The following is a 22,866-nucleotide window of genomic DNA, read 5'->3' as shown; positions in this document are numbered from 1 at the left end:
TATCTCCTTCGCTTATCACCTCCAACCTTTGCGACTATCTTCACCTTCCATCCACCACCTGACTCATCTGCCAATCAACCCCTCCTTATCTGGATCCACCTATTACTTGACAGCCCTTGCCCACCCTTTCGGGTCACCTCTTTCCACTCCAGTCTTCAAGAAGGATCCCGATGGTAACATTGTTTGTCCATTTCACTTCATGAATGCTACCTGACCCGCTGACTTCCTCCAGCAGTTTGGTTTTTGTTTCACTTCAACTCCAGACCATTCATTTCATTGCCTGGTTGTTTCTTGCTGCTAGTTGAACATCTAGTTTCAGATAATCAGAAATGTTGTCAATTGCATATTGTGTAGCTAAAAACCATTTCCAAAAACCATTTCCAAGACTATTCCTGGGCACTGCCTGAAGCTATATCAGAACTTCAGCTTCAGACTAGATCAGAATCAGACAAGATCAGAACACCTCAGATTTCTAAAAAATATTCTACCTCTGTAACCTCTGTACCTCTAACTTCATCATCCCTTAATTAATCCACTGCCGAATCTTAGCTAATGTTCTTCTAACTGGCGTTCAATTTTCTTATCTCTATCAACTTGAGCACATCCAAATCTGCTGCCTGCATCATGCTCTCATCAAAAGCTCACTCATTCATCACCCCTATACTTACTGGACTACACTGTTTCCCAGATCTGCAATGCTTTAAATTTAAAATTCTCATCTTGTTTTCAAATCTACCCATGGTCTCCTCATGAATTCTGCACTTTGTTCACCTTCTCAGAGAGTCATACAATGTGGAAACAGGCTCTTCGGCCCAACTTGCCCACACTGACCATCATGTCCCATCTACACTAGTCCCACCTACCTGCATTTGGCCCATATCCCTCTAAACCTGTCCTATCCATGTACCTGTCTAACTGTTTCTTAAACATTGTAATAGACACTGCCTCAACTACCTCTAGCAGCTTGTTCCATACACCCACCACCCTTGGTGTGAAAAAGTTACCCTTCAGATTTCTATTAAATCTTTCCCCCTTCACCTTAAACCTATGTCCTCTGGTTCTTGATTCCCCTATTTTGGGCAAGAGCGTCTACCCAATCTATTTCTCTCATGGTTTTATACATGAATCTCATGATTCTCTTTCAACATCTTCAATTCTGGCTTAGTTTAGTTTAGTTTAGTTGTTTCGTTTAGTTTAGTTTAGAGATTTACGCCTGGAAAGAGGACCTTTGGCCCACTGAGTCCACGCCGACCAGCAATCATTCTCACACTAGCTCTATCCTACACACCAGGGACAACTTACAAAAGTCAATTAACCTACAAACCTGCACATCTTTGGAATGTGGGAGGAAACTGGAGCACCTGGAGTAAACCCGCGTGGTCACAGAGAGAAAGTACAAACTCCATACAGACAGCACCCATAATCAGGATCAAACCCAGGTTTCTGGTGCTGTAAGGCAGCAGTTTTATTGCTGTGCCATCCAGCCACCGTGCTGCCCAAAGGTCTACAGATGGTGGCATCTGATAAGAAATGATATCTTTGTCAACATGGATGAAACATAGAAACATAGAAAATAGGTGCTGGAGGAGGCCATTTGGCCCTTCGAGCCAGCACCGCCATTCATTGTGATCATAGCTGATCATCTACAATCAGTAACCTGTGCCTGCCTTCTCCCCATATCCCTTGATTCCACTAGCCCCGAGAGCTCTATCTAACTCTCTTTTAAATTCATCCAGTGAATTGGCCTCCACTGCTTTCTGTGGCAGAGAATTCCATAAATTCACAACTCTCTGGGTGTCAAAGTTTCTTCTCACCTCAGTTTTAAATGGCCTCCCCTTTATTCGTAGACTGTGTCCCCTGGTTCTGGACTCCCCCAACATTGGGAACATTTTTCCTGTATCTAGCTTGTCTAGTCCTTTTATATGTCTCTATAAGATCGCCTCTCATCCTTCTAAACTCCAGTGAATACAAGCCTAGTCTTTCCAATCTTTCCTCATATGACAGTCCCTCCATCCCAAGGATTAACCTCGTGAACCTATGCTGCACGGCCTCAATAGCAAGGACGTCCTTCCTCAAATTAGGAGACCAAAACTGCACACAATACTCCAGATGTGGTCTCACCAGGGCCCTATACAACTGCAGAAGGACTTCTTTGCTCCTGTACTCAAATCCTCTCATCATGAAGGCCAACATGCCATTAGCTTTCTTCACTGCCTGTTGTACCTGCACGCTTACTTTCAGTAACTGGTGTACAAGGACACCAAGGTCTCGTTGCACTTCCCCTTTACCTAATCTGACACCATTGAGATAATAATCTGCCTCCTTGTTTTTGCCGCCAAAGTGGATAACCTCACATTTATCCACATTATACTGCATCTGCCATGCATCTGCCCACTCACTCAACCTGTCCAAGTCACCCTGCAACCTCCTAACATCCTCTTCACACTGCCACCCAGCTTTGTGTCATCTGCAAACTTGCTCGTGTTACTTCTAATTCCATCATCCAAATCATTAATATATATTGTAAATAGTTGCGGCCCCAGCACAGAGCCTTGCGGCACACCACTCTCTACTGCCTGCCATTCTGAAAAGGACCCGTTTATTCCTGCTCTTTGCTTCCTGTCTGCCAACCAGGAAGCAAAGAGTAGGAATAAACGGGTCCTTTCCAGAATGAGTTGGGCTTCTTCCAATCTGACTTGAGATTAGGTTTAGTTTACAATGCTCAAGTCCCAGCTGCTTTGGGATAGTTTACTAGGTTAATGCATGTTAATAAATATTTGTTTTTTTCAGTACACTGCCAGATCAAATAAGATCTCACACCATCTTAACAACACCACCAGAATCCTCCCTGTCATCTTTCCCACATCCCCTTTCCCTGCCCCAGGATTGCTGATGCAGCTTTATCATGCCATGCCTTTACCCATTCATTTAGCCTCTTTATAGCCCTTTCAAATCACTTGACATCCTTCTCACAACTTGCACTGTCAACTAGCTTAATATCATCAGCAAATCCCGACATTTAGTACTTGATACCCTCATCCAAATCATTAATAGATTGCAACCTTTTCCAGCTCCAGTAGAGATCTCTGTCGCACCCATTAGTCACAACTTCCAAACCTGGAAATTTGGAAGAATTTGGCATTCTTCCAAATATCACCTCTAACAGCAATCCCTCAAAATTTGTCACCACAAGCTCAATTCATTTAGGTAATCCTATTTTACCTTAAATCAATCAGAACATCCCCAAAATGTCCATTAATCTTCCCTGCAGCTGCCTGTAAACACTCTCCATTGTCAGCTACCACTTTCATGAATGCACTTCCCTCTTTAATGTTTAGCTCAGCACCATCAGGCTCATCAAACTTATCACCAAGCTCCGAGACCTTGGCCTCACTTTGTAACAGGAGCCTTGACATCCTTATCAGAGGACGTTAATCAGTGTGGATCAGTAATAACAGCTCCTTACTGACCATCAACAGAGATGCATCTCAAAGCTGCGTACTTAGCTCCCTGCTCTACAATCTTTACACCCATGACTGTGGGGCTAAACATATCTCCCATGCCATTGTAAATTCACCAACAACCCACTGTTGATGGCCATATCATGGACGGTAATGAGTCAGCGTACAGAAGAGAGATAGAACACATAGTTGAGTGGTGCCACAAAAAGAACCTCCCGCTCAACGTCAATAAAACCAAGGAACTGATTGTTGACTTCAGAAAGGGGAAGGCGGGAGACCACACACCAGCTATCACTGGTAGGTCGCCAGTGGAGAGAGTTAAGGGCCTGTCCCACTTAGGCGATTTTTTAGGCGACTGCCAAAGTCGTAGCAGTTCGCTGAAATTTTCTTTTATCCTACGACAATGACCATGACAACGCCGAGTCAGGTCGATACAAGTTACTTTTTTGTGAAACTAGCACCTGGCTAAGAGATTACACCGTCTTCGGAAACATCGTGAAATTCCCACGCTTATCAATGCTTCTCCGGCGTCCTAATTTTCGCTGAAATTACTGACAAGTCTGTAATTACTTGAGTTTTGAAATATAACATCTTGCCCAGGTTACGTGAAAACCAAGCTTCATGGTAACAAGGCATAAACTGGATTGACTTCCAGTTTACTAATAGCAGTATTAAAAAAAAATTTTTTAAACGTGGTTAAATGGATTTTTGTGCGAGTGTGGGCATTCTATGAAAATGTACGGGAGATGCATATCTGGTTTCTGGGTTGCATATCTGGGTTGGGAGCCTACTTTAAAAGTAATCGCTGATGGCCATAAACATTGCAAAATTCCCAGGCTTACTTGACCGTCAAACTGTCGCCTCCAATCTACCTGTCAAATGTCCTGACGGTAAATAAATTGGTTAAACACAAGTATTCTATGGTATCTTCAAATGACTTTACTTAATTTAATATTACGTGCTTCTAAATGCATCTGCGACAACCTAGCAAACCTGGGGACAGCATGCGACAGCGCCCGCAATAAGCAACGATACCTGGCGACAAGCCAGCTGTCGCCGAGAAATTTCAATCTGGTTAATTTCTCAGCGACGCGCCAAGATCCACTAAGATTCTTTGAAGACTCCTCACGATCATGCCCGCGACACCCCGGCGAACTGTCGGCGATAGCCTAGTCGCCGGCAGTCGCCTTAAAATCGCCTAAGTGGGACAGGCCCTTTAGTAGCTTTAAATTCCTGGGCGATGACCTGTCCTGGATCGAGCACAGAGATGTAATCACAAGGAAGACAAGCATGCATCTATTTTGTTATAAGTTTAAAGAGATTTGGCCAAATACTCCAACAAACTTTTACAGGTGTGCTGCATAAAGTGAAGACACAAGAGACTGCAAATGCTGAATCTTGAACAAAACATAAAGTGCTGGAGGAACGCAGACAGTTTGACAAAGACTTTTCCAATTTCAGTAATAGTCAGGGATATCCTTCAAGATAAAAAATCTCAGGACTTCTACTTGCCCCTGCTGAGTCCAGCCGTAGTTTTATTTCTATCTCTTATGAAAATTTGCAAATACCTTGAGATGTTAGGTTATAAACTAGGTTTCATAGCTGTATGAAGTTGCAAGAATAACAAAGTTATTAGCCAAGCTGTTTATTGAGCACAAGCATGCAAGTTTACAGTCCAAGCCGCAGCTCGCGAACAAGAAGACTCTTGCGGGTATGGCGCATGTGCAAAATAACTTGCAAGAACGGCATATGCTAAAACCTGACATGGACTGACTCTGAATTTAGTGACTGATCTACACTCCTTTCCATAGCTCATATTCACTACCAAACTAAATATCATGCGAAGTGGTAAATATATTGTAGCCGTTGTAGCGACCATAGAGATTGGTCCTGGGAGTCAAACCCTCGGATTGGCCAGCAGGGTCACGTGTGAGTGCGACCGTAGGGATTGGTCCAGGGAGTTGAGCCCGCTGATTGGACAGCGTCGTCACGTGGGGTTTTGGCGCCTAAAACCGGTCAGTTAGGAGACTTCTTCGAAGTGAAGAGTTAGAATTATTGGTTGTCTGTATTCTCGTTCCTTATACTTTGTGATCGAATGTTGCTGTCGCAATAAACTTCTTCAACAAAGAACGAGCCTCCAGACTCGCCATATTGGTGACCCCGACGTGATCCAGCCGATCACCTACCATGAGTGAACCACCTACCATGGTTCCTACGCCCGGCACACCGCAGCTAAGCGCGGTCAGTGTTCACCTTCCGACGTTTTGGGCACATCAACCACAATCCTGGTTTGTCCATGCCGAAGCTCAGTTTCACCTAAGAAACATCTCGACGGACGCGACAAAGTACTATTACCTCGTCAGCACTCTACCGCCGGAGACGTCCGCGCGGGTGATGCAGTTCATCATCGCCCCTCCTGCAGACGGCAAGTACGAGGCACTGAAGGTACTCTTCATATCATATCATATATATACAGCCGGAAACAGGCCTTTTCGGCCCACCAAGTCCGTGCCGCCCAGTGATCCCCGTACATTAACACTATCCTACACCCACTAGGGACAATTTTTACATTTACCCAGCCAATTAACCTACATACCTGTACGTCTTTGGAGTGTGGGAGGAAACCGAAGATCTCGGAGAAAACCCACGCAGGTCAAGGGGAGAACGTACAAACTCCTTACAGTGCAGCACCCGTAGTCAGGATCGAACCTGAGTCTCCGACGCTGCATTCGCTGTAAAGCAGCAACTCTACCGCTGCGCTACCTTGTTAAGAACTTTCGGATTCAGTAGGCATGACCGAGCTAAGAGGCTTATGCACCTACCGGATCTCAGAGATAGGCTGCCGTCCGCCCTCATGGCCGAAATGTTAGCGCTAGCAGGTGAACACACAGATTGCCTCATGTTTGAGCAGGCTTTCAGAGAGCAGCTTCCCGAGCATGTCAAGCTCATGTTCACGGATTGTTCTTTTAAGGACCCCGTGGCATATGCAGAGAAAGATGATGCGCTCATGGCATCCAAATCAAAAAGAAACAGTTCGATCAACAAGGTCTCGGCATCAGCGGGCGGGCCACAGCAGCAGCAAGATGGCGCCGCATCTCCTGCCAATTCTCCAAAAGCCCGCCAAAAGGATCCGCACAAGCGTGGCTGGTGTTATTACCATCTACGATGGGGTGGAGAAGCTCGCAACTTCCGCTCACCTTGCACCTTCTCGGGAAATGCCTCGGCCGATCGTACATAGAGGCGGTTGCGATTGGCCAGAACCGACGCCTCTACGTCCGAGATCGACCCACGGACATGGAATTTTTGGTTGACACAGGAGCCGTAGTCAGCATCGTGCCGCCGACCGACCTCGAAACCAGATCAGGTAAGACAGGTCCTACCCTCATCGCGGTTAACGGCAGCCCCATCCGCACGTACGGTATGCGGACAATGTCCCTGGCTTTCGGCACCCGCATGTACGAATGGCCATTCATCATCGCGGAAGTCGGTCAGGCGATCCTGGGCGCAGATTTCCTCTGGGCCTTTTCACTAGTCCCCGATGTCCGCGGTAACGGCCTTCGACCCTCTGCCAGCAGCGACGAGCCCGCCGCTCCACCGGCTGCTACCCCGCCCAGCCCGACTGTCCAGGCCGTCGTCGCGGCCTTCGACCCGTATGCTGCAGTCCTGGCGGAGTTTCCGGAGCTGCTCGTTCAGCGGTTCGACGCCCCTTCTGCCCGGCATGGCGTGGTCCACCACATCCGCACCGAGGGACCCCCCATCCGGAAGATGGAAGAAATGGGCATTGTCCGTCAGTCCGATAGCCCGTGGGCCTCTCCGTTGCATATGGTCTCCAAAGCATCTGGGGGGTGGAGACCATGCGGCGATTACCGGCGTCTCAATGCCGTCACCACGGCCGACCGCTACCCCATACCGCACCTCCAAGACTTCTCGTCTGGGCTGGAAGGTGCCGTGGTTTTCTCTAAAATCGATTTGGTATGGGACTACCACCAGATCCCTGTGCGCCCGGAGGACATACCAAAGACTGCCATGAACACTCCGTTCGGGTTGTTCGAATGGTTGCGTATGCCTTTCGGTTTAAAGAACGCGGCACAGGCTTTTCAGCGACTCATGGACCGTGTTGGTCGAGATTTGCCTTTTGTTTTCATTTATTTAGATGATATCCTGGTCGCCAGCTGCTCGGAGCAGGAACACCTGGCCCACTTGCGGACCGTATTCCGGCGGCTCCAAGATCACGGGCTTATCATCCAGCCCTCCAAGTGTCAATTTGGCCTCCATTCCCTTGATTTCTTAGGACACTGAATCACCCCTGCCGGCGCCACCCCTTTGCCCGAGAAGGTGGAGGCTATCCGTGCATTCCCGCGGCCCACCACAGTGAAGGGGTTGCAGGAGTTCGTGGGCATGGTGAACTTCTACCATAGGTTCGTCCCGGCAGCAGCACGGGTCATGCACCCGCTCTTCCAGTGTCTCGCGGGCAAACCTGTGGAGCTGGAATGGTCTGCGGCCGCTGAGACGGCGTTTGCGGCAGCTAAAACGGCTCTGGCAGACGCCACCATGCTCGTCCACCCGAGCGTCTCCACCCCCACGGCCCTGACGGTCGATGCGTCGAACGTGGCGGTGGGAGGGGTTTTGGAACAGCAGGTGGGTGGCCTTTGGCAGCCCTTGCCGTTTTTCAGCCGACAGCTGAGTGCGGCTGAGCTGAAGGATAGCGCTTTTGACCGAGAGCTTCTCGCCCTCTATTTAGCTGTCCGTCACTTTAGGTATTTCCTAGAAGGCCGCCCGTTTGTGGCCTTTACGGACCACAAACCGTTGACTTTTGCTTTTTCCAAATTGTCCGACCCATGGTCGGCCCGCCAGCAGCGGCACCTGACTGCCATCTCAGAGTTTACTACCGATGGCCGTCATGTCGCGGGTAAGCTTAATGCCGTTGCTGACGCCCTGTCCCGGCCAGCCGTTTCTCCCATTTCAGCGGTGGGCTGCGAGGTGGATCTCCAGGAGCTTGCGGAGGCACAGCTCCTGGCAGACACCGCCTCGGCATACCAGTCCGCCACTTCGGGGTTGAAGTTGGCCCAGGTGGCCTGCGGGCCTGCGGGTACAAAAGTCTGGTGTGATGTTTCCCTTCCCCGCCCCAGGCCGGTGGTGCCGGCCTCCCTCCAGCGCCGCGTGTTTGATGCCATTCACGGGCTGGCGCACCCGTCCATCCGCTCCACCTCTGCCTTGGTGGCCGCTCGGTTTGTGTGGCATGGCCTGCGAAAGCAGGTAGCCGCTTGGGCCCGTTCCTGCGTTCCCTGCCAGACCGCTAAAGTTCACCGCCATGTTCAACCCCCGGTGCAGGAGTTCGCGGTTCCAGCGGTCCGTTTTTTCCATATTCATGTTGATTTAGTTGGACCTTTACCTTCCTCCCGGGGCTACACTCATCTGCTCACGGTGGTTGATCGATTCACCCGGTGGCCGGAGGCTTTCCCGTTGTCCGATACCTCCGCTGCCTCGTGTGCCCAGGCTCTGGCCCTCCATTGGGTGGCCCGTTTCGGTGTTCCGTCCATCATTACCACAGACAGGGGATCCCAGTTCACCTTTACACACTGGGCCACGCTGGCGGAGCTGTACGGCTCCCGGTTGCAGCACACCACGGCGTACTACCCACAGGCTAATGGGCCCGTGGAGAGGTTTCACCGGCAACTTAAGGCGGCCCTCAGTGCATGGCTGGAAGGCCCGGACTGGGTAGACCAACTTCCCTGGGTCCTTTTGGGCATCCGGACAGCTCCTAAGCAGGATCTCGGTGCTTCGTCCGCGGAACTGGTATATGCTTCGCCACTTTGAGTGCCCGGGGATTTCCTGCCGGAGTCCGCTGGTCAGCAGCCTTCGGTTCCGTCGGTTTTGGCATCACTCCGGGCACGCGTGGGTTCCCTGGCTCCGGTTCCTACTTCGCGTCATGGGTGTTTCATGGTACATGAACCGCCTGCCTTGAAGGACTGTGAGTTTGTGTTTCCGCGTAGGGATGCCCATCGTTCCCCGTTGCAGAGGGTCTATGAAGGCCCGTTCCGCGTGTTACGTAGAGGGACAGTCACCTTCACCTTGGATGTGGGCGGCAGGAGTGAGCTCGTCTCGGTGTCCAGGCTCAAACCTGCGCATTTGGATCCGGACAGCCCTGTCCTGGTCGGCCAACCGCCTCGACGGGGCCGTCCTCCTGCAATTCCGCCCGATCCGGGACCCCCTGCTCCTGTGGCTCCGACAGCCCCTCTCCTTACTCGTTCTGGTCGTGCAATCCGGCTCCCTGCTAGGTTCCGTACCTCGGGTTCTGGGGGGGGGGGTCATGTAGCGACCATAGAGATTGGTCCTGGGAGTCAAACCGTCGGATTGGCCAGCAGGGTCACGTGTGAGTGTGACCGTAGGGATTGGTCCAGGGAGTTGAGCCCGCTGATTGGACAACGTCGTCAAGTGTGGTTTTGGCGCCTAAAACCAGTCAGTTAGGAGACTTCTTCGAAGTGAAGAGTTAGAATTAATGGTTGTCTGTATTCTCGTTCCTTATACTTTGTGATCGAATGTTGCTGTCGCAATAAACTTCTTCAACAAAGAACGAGCCTCCAGACTCGCCATACCGTATACGAAATGCAGTTACTGCTAAAATAGGCATGCAAGGTAAGAGGTTCTACATACTAAATACTAAACACTATAGTCAAACAAATGTATACATTGTAAGACACAAACTTAAAGTCACAGCATAGTAAAAAAGTGAATTCAGTCTTGGTATTTGGGATTTGGCTTGCTGACACAACCTGAGCGTGTTCGGTACAGACCTCCAGTGGTGTTCCAAGGCAGCTTAGCCACAGCCGCAGGCACCTGAACCTGAAACTGCTCAGTGTCCAAGCAGTGTCATTATGTGTGAGTTGTCGCAATGGAGCCGTCAGCTGACGAAAGTTCGGAATGAATTTCCCAAGGTAATTAAGACAATAGACAATAGACAATAGGTGCAGGAGTAGGCCATTCAGCCCTTCGAGCCAGCACCGCCATTCAATGCGATCATGGCTGATCACTATCAATCAGTACCCCGTTCCTGCCTTCTCCCCATACCCCCTCACTCCGCTATCCTTAAGAGCTCTATCCAGCTCTCTCTTGAAAGCATCCAACGAACTGGCCTCCACTGCCTTCTGAGGCAGAGAATTCCACACCTTCACCACCCTCTGACTGAAAAAGTTCTTCCTCATCTCCGTTCTAAATGGCCTACCCCTTATTCTCAAACTGTGGCCCCTTGTTCTGGACTCCCCCAACATTGGGAACATGTTATCTGCCTCTAATGTGTCCAATCCCCTAATTATCTTATATGTTTCAATAAGATCCCCCCTCATCCTTCTAAATTCCAGTGTATACAAGCCCAATCGCTCCAGCCTTTCAACATACGACAGTCCCGCCATTCCGGGAATTAATCTAGTGAACCTACGCTGCACGCTCTCCATAGCAAGAATATCCTTCCTCATATTTGGAGACCAAAACTGCACACAGTACTCCAGGTGCGGTCTCACCAGGGCCCGGTACAACTGTAGAAGGACCTCTTTGCTCCTATACTCAACTCCTCTTGTTACGAAGGCCAACATTCCATTGGCTTTCTTCACTGCCTGCTGAACCTGCATGCTTCCTTTCATTGACTGATGCACTAGGACACTCCCCCTCCTCCTAACTTGACACCATTCAGATAATAATCTGCCTTTCTATTCTTACTTCCAAAGTGAATAACCTCACACTTATCTACATTAAACTGCATCTGCCATGTATCCGCCCACTCACACAACCTGTCCAGGTCACCCTGCAGCCTTATTGCATCTTCCTCACAATTCACACTACCCCCCAACTTAGTATCATCTGCAAATTTGCTAATGGTACTTTTAATCCCTTCGTCTAAGTCATTAATGTATAACCATCCCCAGAATCCTTTGCAGAGTGGGGACAGCTGTTGGCACTGGCATTTCGCTGATTGCTGTTATTGTGGAAGGATCCGATTTGAGGCCTTCACTTGTGAAAACGTGTCCGACATAGCTGATCTGGTTCAACTGGAACTTGCATTTATGAGGATTGAGCCTCAAGTTTATCTCTCTGGTACGGTTGAGCACTTTTCTCAAATTAGCATCGTGTTCTTCTAGGTTCTTGCCTCCAATGAGTATGTCATCAACAATGATCGCACAGGGATATCCAGCAAAAATCTGCTCCATGGAGCGCTGGAACACCTCACTGGCAGAGGTGAGACCGAATGGCATCCTCAAAAAGCTGTAGTGACCAAAAGAAGCGCTAAAAGTGGTTAGCATCGAAGACACATGGTCAAGTGAAATCTGCCGAAAGGAGTCCTTGGCATCCAAGACAGAAAACACCATTGCATTTGACATGTGTGCAGCCACTTCTTCCACCGTGTGCATAGTGGACTCTTAATTTGGCTGGTTTGAGATCGACCTACTTCAGCAGCCGTCATTTTAAAACTCAAGAGACACTTCTCAGTTCACGGAGCACCACACACCCTTGTATCAGACAATGGCAGACCGTTCACAAGCCAACGCTTTAAAGACTTTGCTACACAGTGGGACTTTATTCATGTTACCAGCAGCCCAGTGTATCCCATTTCTGACACCATGTATGAAGTTGCAAGAATAACAACAAGTTATTAACTTCAAGCTAAGTTTATTGAGCACGAGGATGCAATGTTACAGTGCAAGCCGCAACTCACGAACACGGTGACTCCCGTGAGCATGGTGCATGTGCAAGATAACTTCTTGCAGGAACGGCATATGCTGTTCACAGACATGGACTGACTGTGAATTTAGTGACTGATCTACAATAGCAAACTGGGAAGATCAGATCTTGGTCATGAGATACTCTATTAAGCTTGGTGGTAACTCAGGGAATGATTAGAAGCCAAGGTGGAAATTGGTTTCTGACAGGAAACAAGGCCCAAATTAGTTTAAAAGGCGTCTCGGAGATGAGCGCTCAGTGAGTTTAAAGAGAGTATGGGAAACAGGCCCCAGTAATTTTAAAGGGGGCACAGTAAGTAGGGCTTCAACACATTTAAAGGGACCACAGGAAACAGAGATCTAGTATGCTTAAATGGAGCATGTGAAGTAAGACACTTGTGAGTTTGCAGACAGGACAGGAAATGGATAAAGGTAAATATAGATGGCATGGTTAACAAGTTTGCAGACAACACCAAGATTGCTGGAGTTGCGAACTGTGAGGAATCACTATCCATGTTCTACAGAGACCCACTGAGTTACTCCAGCAATTTGTCCAACAGGAACGGGGTACTGATTGTGAATGATCAGCCATGATCACATTGAATGGTGGTGCTGGCTCGAAGAGCCGAATGGCCTACTCGTGCACGTCTATTGTCTGTGAGATTCCCACGACCACTCTCTGCCCGGAGTGAAGGGTGAAAGGACGTCGATCTTAAACTCTAACTCTGTTTCTCCTTCCAAAGACGTTGCCTAACCCGAGTTCTTTTTAACAGATAAGAAAATATTTTTGTTACTGCAAGGTAAAATATACTAAATGCTGTTTGTTACATTGTTTAATAGTTGTTTCAATTGAAGCAATTGCTTGTCAATTTCTATGAAATCTGCAGTGTAATTTGCAGCGTGTTCTTAAAGAGATAATGGTGGCTGATAACTGTGGGGACGCTCCATCCGCTCTGACTGAAATCCGTTATAAATGGGTCCGTGATAATGAGGTAGGTTGTACTTCTTTTCCCCCTCTTTTTCTAAATAGTGGGTTACATTTGTTGCCTTCCAACCTTTGGAAATGTTATGAAATTTTGGAAGATAACCAGTGCATCCACTTTGGCACACCAATCTCCTTCAATGTATATCAACTGCTCTTAGAGATTTATTGCCTTTCTGTTCCACTAATTTATATGCCAGGCATTGGTTCTCCACTCGTCGTAAGAGGTTTATTTCCTCTTCTTCCGCAAAGACGGACATACAATATTTGTTTGATTTAATGATCTTTCCTTATACCCCGATATAGATGCTCTTGTCACATTCTGTAAAAAACATAATTAAATATCTAACTCTTTTTCAAATGAACAATGAAGTCCAGATCTCTGCCCTATTCTTCATATTGGCTTTCCTTTAATCTATACCTATCCATACTCTTTTCCAACCTTAATGCATTTCCGTAGATTATGGGATGCAAAATATAAACTCCAAAAGATATACGAACTAAGTTATTTATACGTGAAGGACAGGAAGTCCGCGGTAGCAGTGGAAACGGTTGCTTCAATAAGCAAGTAGAGAGGAGGAAAGAAATGTGCCTGCGCTTCACTCCCTAGAGGTATTTGCTTTGTGTGAAGGAAGGAAAAGTCTCGACCCGAAATGTCACCTTTTCTCCAGCGATGCTGCCTGTCGCGCTGAGTTACTCCAGCTCTCTATGTCCGTCTTCAAGTGAAAACTGGGATCCGCCGGCCGGCCAGCGGCGGCGCCGCCACTCCCAGTGCACGCCGGCCCCGAGCTGATTGGCTGCTCCGCCTCGGACAGGAAGTTATGATCGAAGGAGGGAAATTTGATCGTTGGGCTCGAGCTGATTTTAAAAAGTGAGACGAGCGCGCGGAGCCGGTCCCGGGTCAGGGCGCTGGAGCTGCGAGCAAGGTAGGCGCGGGAGACGGCCGATGCCACCCCGAGCAACAGGGCTCCAGGCACCGGCGAGAGGGCGGCGGGGAGTTGGGTAGAACTTTCCACTGGGATCCGGTCTGGTAACCGAATCTCCGGTGCTACATTCGCTGTAAGGCAGCAACTCTACTGCTGCGCCACCGTGACGGAAAAAGTCGTTGATCTGAAACATTAACGCTGTTGCTTTATTCCCCCAGTAATTTTTGCCTGATATGCTGAGTATTTTTCAGCATTTCCTGTATTTATTTCAAATGTCAAATATCTATAACCCCCCCCCATTTATTTAGACTCCTGAATCAATGCAACATGGAAACAGGTCATCTTGGCCCAACTTGTCCATGGCCGACCAAGTTGTCAGTGCGGCCTAGTTGCATTTGGCTCATGGCCATATAATTATTTCCTATTTATCTATCTGATTTACTGTATTGGGCTCGGTATCCGTAGTCTTTCCTTGAGGATGGTAGGAAAGAAGGCTCCTTTCATCCTCGAGGTACTCGGTGAAAGTGTCTGAGAAACATCTCCCAACCGTGGAATACCTTTTGCATCCCAGGGGTACCTGCCCTAAAATAACGTATAAGAAAATAACTGCAGATGCCGGTACAAATCGAAGGTATTTATTCACAAAATGCTGGAGTAACTCAGCAGGTCAGGCAGCATCTCAGGAGAGAAGGAATGGGTGACGTTTCGGGTCGAGACCCTTCCCCAGACTGATGTCAGGGGGGCGGGACAAAGGAAGGATATAGGTGGAGACAGGAAGATAGAGGGAGATCTGGGAAGGGGGAGGGGAAGAGAGGGACAGAGGAACTATCTAAAGTTTGAGAAGTCGATGTTCATACCACTGGGCTGCAAGCTGCCCAGGCGAAATATGAGGTGCTGTTCCTCCAATTTCTGGTGGGCCTCACTATGGCACTGGAGGAGGCAACATGACAGAAAGGTCAGACTCGGAATGGGAGGGGGAGATCAGTTTGGTCAACACATCTCATAGTCCTCTTATCTCTCGGGTGATCTTCTCTGATGCTTTGGTCTGGCCACTACCTCTGTCTGTACTGGATTCTGATCAGGTCCTGCTCCACCAGTTCATCATCTTGATTCTGGTTTCGCATAGTCTCCACCTCAGACTGGTGCATTCTTGGCTCATCAATTTGGTAGTCTTGGGTCTGATCCCCCACAGTCTCCAATCTGCATTGTCCATGGACTGTCACAACGGTGGTACTTTTTCACATATGATGTGTTTCAATCATATTTGACTCTTTCTGGCGACTGGACCGTCACCTTATTTACTTGTCTGAACACCACTGTGTATGGTTGTGGAAAGAAGGGTGTGTCCATTTTGCTTGGACTTTCTCTTACTAGCACCTCATCTGGCATTACACCTGATCTATTTGTTTTTCCACCATCTCTCTTTAGTTTGCCTGGGACTCGACATGGTTGACAGCATGGTTCCGCTCCCATCAGAACTGGAACAGTTCGCGAGTTGGGAATGTGGCCTTGAGCCAAGTTCTCACATGTCAGGACATGCCTGCAGCTCCACAGCAGCCAGCAAATCCATACAGCTGGTCTCCCAAATGCTCACTTATATGTATGGGCTGTACATGAATCAACTTTCCTAAGCACTATTGTGAAAGATTATGCAGGAATGTTCTACCTGGAACAAGATGGAACCTATACAATCCAGCTATTTAGTGCTATTGAAAAATGTCATCTGATGCTCAGTTTGGATTCTGCTTGAACATTCTGCCGAAGAAATCATTGTAATCTTGATCTAAATACAATTTGGCTAAATTCCAGAGATGAGGTGGAAGTGATTACCCTTCATCATGACCACATTCGACAAAGTGTGCCATCAAGATATTGTTTCAAGAATTTCTCAGAGTAGTGGCTACAGGGCAATTTTCATCTGCATAATCTTTGATTTTCTATCTGGAAAAAAACCCCAGTGCAAATGTTTGCTGATTATTGAATAGTGTTCACTTCCATTCACAACACTTCAGAAAATGGAATTGTCAGTGCCAACATACATCAAGATCTGGATAAGATCCAAGCTTGGACTGATATGTGTCATTAGTGAGACACAACTGTTTGTATTGATCATCTCCAACTGATGACGAACTTGCCACATTCCCTTGGCATTCAAAGTCAGCAGTGCCTGAGATTACACCTCTTGGTTCCGTTCCATGTCTTTTCACCATATTCCCCAGAAATGAGTTATTTTTAGATATCCTCTTCAAAATAAAAATTTCCGGGTTCCATGGAATGTGCCAGTAGTGAGAATAATTAGAAAAGTCACCAAAGGTGTAAGCAAAATAGTTACTAATGTGCAGCAACATTATCTGATTCAAAGAGCATAAGAGAAGTTTTATCTATATTGATCAAAAATTCAGATGAATCCCATTTCCCAGCTATGTCCTTGGTTCTGTAGAACATTGGAAGGCCATATCCCTCCTGGGCTTTTGAGTAGTGAATTGCAGAATCTTGCTACTGCTTGGGTGAATTTTTTTGTTTGTTGAAACCCTGTAATCCTGATAAACTTTAAATTTGCTTCTTGGATTTTTACCTTTCTGGTGGATAGACACAAAATGCTGGAGTAACTCATCGGGTCAGGCAACATCTCTGGAGAAAAAGAACAGATGACGTTTCCAGTCGAGATCCTTCGTCTACCTTTCTGGTGGAGTGAATAGGGTGGACATATTTTCTGCATCTGACATTCTCAGAATTTGAAGCCTCTCCTTTCAAGTTGTTTTTTTGTTCCAGAATAAACAACTGCAGGTTAGTTAATTTTTCCTGTAAACCAAAACTTCATCCCTGGAAATATCCTCCATAAATGTCTACAATACCCTTTCTGGAGCTTGGATTAACATGGTATATTAAAACATTAGCATTGTGGCTGTAGTAACATTGATTATTTATTGTAGCCACTTGTTTTTGTTTACTTTGCTGAAGACCTTCACCTGACAGAATCGATTTCCCACTAATTTGAAGGATGAATGCAAGTGGAACTATTTTAATGTGTTTTTTAATTATTTCAGGTACGGATTGAGGTGAGGTTAAAGTTGATGGTCTACAATGGCTGTTGATGACGAAGAGTTGTTGAAACACTATGAATTACAGGAAACCATTGGTGCAGGTATAATTAATATTAACATATACTTATTTAAATTTGCCTGTAAAATGTCCTTCAGTTTTCTGACTATGGGAACACAATTTGATACATTTTTGTTGCTCCTGACATCGGTATCAGCATAATAGGTTTCAGTTTAAACTTGCACAAATATATACTAATGTTATTTTTCCATTTAAAAAAAATCAATATATATTTGAATACATGGATTTATCTTTCATTTTATAATATCGTACTTCTGCTGGCATCTGAATTATGCCATTTAAAGTGATCAGCATGGAGATTTATAAGGGTTTCCTCGTCTCAGTCTTAAATGACCTACCCCTTATTCTTAAACTGTGACCCCTGGTTCTGGACTCTCCCAACATCAGGAACATTTTTCCTGCATCTAACCTGTCCAATCCTTTAAGAATTTTATGTTTCTATAAGATCCCCTCTCATCTAAATTCCGGTGAATACAAGCTCAGTCGACACATTCTTTCATCATATGTCAGTCCTGCCATCCCGGGAATTAATCTGGTGAACCTACGCTGTACTCCTTCAATAGCAATAATGTCCTCCTTCAAATTAGGAGACCAAAACTGCGCACACTACTACTGGCGCGGTCTCATCAGGACCCTGTACAACTGCAGTAGGGGGACCTCCTTGCTCCTAAGCTCAAATCCTCTCGCAATGCAGGCCAACATGCCATTAGCTTTCTTCACTGCCTGCTGTACCTGCATGCTTACTATCAGTGACTGATGTACAAGCACACCCAGGTCTCATTGCACCCCCCTTTTCCTAATCTGATACCATTCAGATAATAAACTGCCTTCCTGCTCTTGCCACCAAAATGGATAACCTCACATTTATCCACATTATACTGCAAATGCCATGCATCTGCCCACTCACCTAACCTATTCAAGTCACCCTGCAGCCTCATAGCATCCTCCTCGCAGCTCACACTGCCACCCAGCTTTGTGTCATCCGCAAACTTGGAGATGTCACATTTAATTCCCTCGTCTAAATCGTTAATATATATATATTGTAAATAACTGGGGTCCCAGCACTGAGCCGTGTGGCACCCCACTAGTCACTGCCTGCCATTCTGAAAAAGACCCATTAATTCCTACTCTTTGCTTCCAGTCTGCCAACCAGTTCTCTATCCATGTCAATACCCTACCCCCAATACCATGTGCTCTAATTTTGCACACTAATCACTTGTGGGACCTTGTCAAAGGTTTTCTGAAAGTCCAGATACACTATATCCACTGGCTCTCCCCTATCCATTCTACTTGTTACATCCTCAAATTCCAGAAGATTAGTCAAGCACGATTTCCCCTTCATAAATCCATGCTGACTTTGACCGATCCTGTCACTGCTTTCCATATACGCTGTTATAACATCTTTAACAACCGACTCAAGCATGTTCCCCACTACCGATGTAAGGCTAACTGGTCTATAATTCCCTGTTTTCCCTCTCCCTCCTTTCTTAAAAAGTGGAGTTACAGTGGCTACCCTCCAGTTCATAGGAACTGATCCAGAGTCGAGAGAATATTGGAAAATGATCACCAATGCATCCACAATTTCTTGGGCCACCTCCTTGAGTACTCTGGGGTGCAGACTGTCAGGCCCTGGGAATTTATCTGCCTTCAGTCCCAACAGTTTACCTAACACCATTTCCTGACTAATGTGGATTCCCTTCAGTTCCTCCCACTAGATCCTCGGTCCCCTAGTATTTCTGGGAGATTGTGTCTTCCTTACTGAAGACAGAACCAAAGTACTCGTTTAACTGTTCTGCCATTTCTTTGTTTCCCTTTATAAATTCACCTGTCTCTGATTGTAAGGGACCTACAATTGTCTTTATTAATCTTTTCCTTTTTACACATATAAAGAAGCCTTTAGAGTCAGTTTTTATATTCCCCACAAGCTTTCTTTCATGCTCTTTTTTTTCCCCCCTCTGAATTAACCCCTTTATCCTCTGAGTTCTATATTTCTCCCAGTCCTCTGATTTGCTGCTTCCTCTGGCCAATTTATATGTATTTTCCTTGGATTTAACACTGTCCTTGATTTCCCTCATTAGCCACGGTTGAGCTGCCTTTCCAGTTTTATTTTTTCGCCAGACATGGATGAACATTTTTTGGAGTTCATTCATGCGGTCTTTAAATCTTTGCCATTGCATCTCAACCGTCAATCCTTTAAGGATAATTTGCCAGTCTATCCTAGCCAATTCCCGTCTCATACCTTCAAAGTCTCCTTTCTTTAAGTTCTTCCTATGAAAAGCTAAATGAAGATCCAGCTAACTAGCTCTCCCTGGATCCCATGCGATCTACATTGCCAGGGCTAAAGAAAAGTAGCCAATAACTGATACCAAAATTTTTATTCACAAAATGCTGGAGTAACTCAGCAGGTCAGGCAGCATCTCGGGAGAGAAGGAATGGGTGACGTTTCGGGTCGAGACCCTTCTTCACTGATACCAAATGCTCAACGCTGCAGATGGCTTGGTGTAGTGTAGAAAGTAGAGGGAAATTAAAAAGATAAAGTGGATGTATTGAAATTGTATTGGCAAGAAAAAAATAAAGAATGAGTATGGTTTTCTTTAACTATGAGAAAGAAAAGGGTAGAGATAAGCACCAGCTTGAGACTGAAGGCAGAAATTTAAATGAATTTGCATGCATTTTTGAAAATGGAGATGAAATAGACATTGATGTTCAGGTGGAAGTATGTTGGCTATGTACCGGCTAGGTAGGCACAAATGTGATCAGGAATGCAATCTAGAGAAATGTGAGTCTTGGGAAGCAAACGGCATAATAAATGGTAGGATACAAAGAAACAGACAAATGGATGAAACTTGAAGTCCACAGTATTGTGTCCTTTTCTGATCACCACATAACTGGATAGATTGATTTGCAAATGAAATTCACAAAGTTGTTTCCAGGGTTGGTGAGATGCAGTTATATAAAGTGTCTAATGTGGAATTGTATCTTGTAGAACGAAGGTGATTATATGGAAATTTAATTTGGGATTTTTAAAATAGCAAGCCCTAGACTGGGTGAAGATGACTTATTTCTCTTATGGGAGAGGTTAATAACTAAGAGGTATAGATTTGTTAATTAATGGATGAAATAGAGCACAGTTGAAAAGAACAACAACCTGTTTCTCCAGATTCCAGCATCTGCAGCCTCTTGCCTCCAGAATTGAAAAAAACTAATTTCAGCAATGATGTGAGAATGCTTGAAAGGGTGGTAGAGGCAGAAATTCACACTATATTCAGAGAATCTGGTCAAGCACAAGAAGATTCTTAACCTACAGGGCCTTTACGAACAACAGGGAAGGGTGGCGCAGATAAAGTCGCTGCTTCACAGCACCTGAGTTCAATCCCGATCTTGGGTACTGTCTGTGGAGTTTGTACATTCTCCCTGTGACTGTGCAGGCTTTCTCTGGGTGCCCTTATTTCCTCCTGCATCCCAAAGATGTGTGAGTTTGTAGGTTAATTGCCATCTGTAAAATTGCCCCTAGTGGGCAGGGAGTGGATGCGAAAGTGGAAAAATACCCAACTAATGTGAGCAGGTGGTCAGCATGGACTCAGTGGGCAGAAGAGATTCTACTCAGTAGGTTTTCATAACTAATGCTTGTACTGTTCAAATTTCTATTTCTGGTAGTGTTCTCCTTTTGCTGGAGTTCACCTGTGCTCCAGTGGCGTTAAGGGGCATAAGTGGCAAATTGTCACATCATAACTTCTACGCAGGTCTCGTCTGTCTTCACACTCTTTCCCATAAATATGAGACTAAATTTTATATTTGGCAATCCCTTGGTGAAAACAACATATTCTAAACCTGTATTTTTTCTGCACCTTAAATAATCATTATTGTTGCAAGGGTGTTTTATGGTATATTGAACACAATTTTTAAATATATATTGTCTACCCACTGTGAATACTATACTATGCATTGGTAGAATATACAAAACCACCAGAAAAATGAGTGATGTTTGTTACCCTGTTAACTCAGCTCCCTCCCATGGCCAGTTTAAGTAACATTTTCCAGCAGTGTACAAAAATCTATTGAAGTGTTAAATCAAAGACAGTGGAACCCAAATCGTAGATTTAATTTTTTTAATATCTAAACTTACACTTGGAATTGGAATTGATGGATGACTCTCCCAGTCGCTTGAGCTAACCTTAGCAAATGTAGATGGTTGTCAGAAGTTAATCATCTCAGCCCAGGACATTGCTGAAGGAATTTTCCATTCGATGTCCTAAGCACAACCACCTTCAGCTGCATCTAAAAAAGAAGTGATGGGATCTTTGTTGTCAGTTGTACTTCAAATATTTTTTAAACACCTCACATAATGATGCAGTTTGTATCTGCATGTAAGAAGACCTGAACATGATAGATATTTTAGTTTATTGTCATGTACATGGAGTGCAATGAAATTCCTTCACATGAAGCTCGCTGAATAAACTGTATACATTCAGGAATGATAAATGCAACAATAAATATAATGATGAGCGCATAACAGCAGAATGGTGCAAGATTGTAGTGCAGAGTTGAAAAACAAGTACAATACCAAGGAGATAGTGAAAGCAAGAGTACCTGGTAGACTGGATGGAAAGGAGTGATGGATGTGGCTGTGTTCACTCTCTGCATATTCAGGCGGTCAAAAGAAAGCAGTTGCAATGCCAGGCTGGGTTGCATCCTGTCAGAATAATTTCTATAGCGCATTTGTACAAATTTAAGGGATTCCTTGTGGTCATGCTGAATCCTCTCAGTCCTCCAAGAAAGTAAATACGTTGATGTGTTTTCTTGATCATTGCATCAATGTGGAAACACCAGGTTAGGTTGCAGGTGATATGGATGCCCAAGAACTTGAAGGTGTTGACCATCTCTGCAGAAGCTTTGATGACCAGAACAAGGTTGTGTTCATCCCTCGCTTCCTTAGATCAAAACCAACGCTTTTGTCTTGCTGACATTGTTGTGGTGACACCATGACATAAGATTCGATCTCTTTCCGACAGTTCATCTCCTTGCTGTTGTTGATCCGGTCAGCAACAGCAGTATCATTGGAGAACTTAAAGATCGAGTTGGCACTGTAGATGGTCACTTTGTCATGGGTGTTCAACAAATGAAGCTGGGGACTGAACACACAACCAGAGGAGTAAGTATTAAGGGTCAGGATGGAGAAAATGTTAAGACCAATTCTAACCAACTGAGATCTGTCAGTCAGGAAGTCCAGAAGTCAGATGCAGATGGAGGCCCCAAGTCAAGGTCCAGATGTTTAGGGGTGAGCTTGTTTATTATTATTGTGTTGAATACTGAGCTGTGTCCAACGATTGGTATCCTGACATAGGTGGGTTCAGGCAAATATGGAGTGAATAAGTGAACCTCTAAGAAGAAGGTTCATAATAAGTTGGAGATGGTCACTGGTTGTGCCACAAATCTTGCTTGCCGTTTATCCAGATTTGCCTAAGAACCCACCTATGTCAGGATACCAATCATTGGACACAGCTCACCATTCACAATTAAAATGTCCTAAAGAATATTGTGTAGTGTCACCATTGACCAGAGCATAATGGACAGACATTAAAACAAAGTAGCTGGAGGTGCTGGTCAGAGGCTGAGTCATTGTGTGCTAAGTAATTCACCAAATCCTTTACACTATTTGCTAG

General features: G+C 45.8%; 1 protein-coding gene across 1 annotated transcript in view; it reads left to right on the top strand.

Annotated features, from left to right (window-relative positions):
• Positions 1-14,034: 14,034 nt before the first annotated feature.
• Positions 14,035-22,866, top strand: part of melk (maternal embryonic leucine zipper kinase) — a 70,542-nt gene continuing 61,710 nt past the window's right edge. The window contains exons 1-2 of the mRNA XM_078396933.1: positions 14,035-14,080; positions 17,128-17,225. Coding sequence (XP_078253059.1) covers positions 17,165-17,225 — 61 coding nt within the window. The 5' untranslated portion in view covers positions 14,035-14,080; positions 17,128-17,164. The remainder of the gene's footprint in view (positions 14,081-17,127; positions 17,226-22,866) is intronic.

Source organism: Rhinoraja longicauda, chromosome 3 (genome assembly GCF_053455715.1).
Source record: "Rhinoraja longicauda isolate Sanriku21f chromosome 3, sRhiLon1.1, whole genome shotgun sequence".
Lineage (NCBI taxonomy): Eukaryota > Metazoa > Chordata > Chondrichthyes > Rajiformes > Arhynchobatidae > Rhinoraja > Rhinoraja longicauda.
This window is presented reverse-complemented; position numbering and strand designations above follow the sequence as displayed.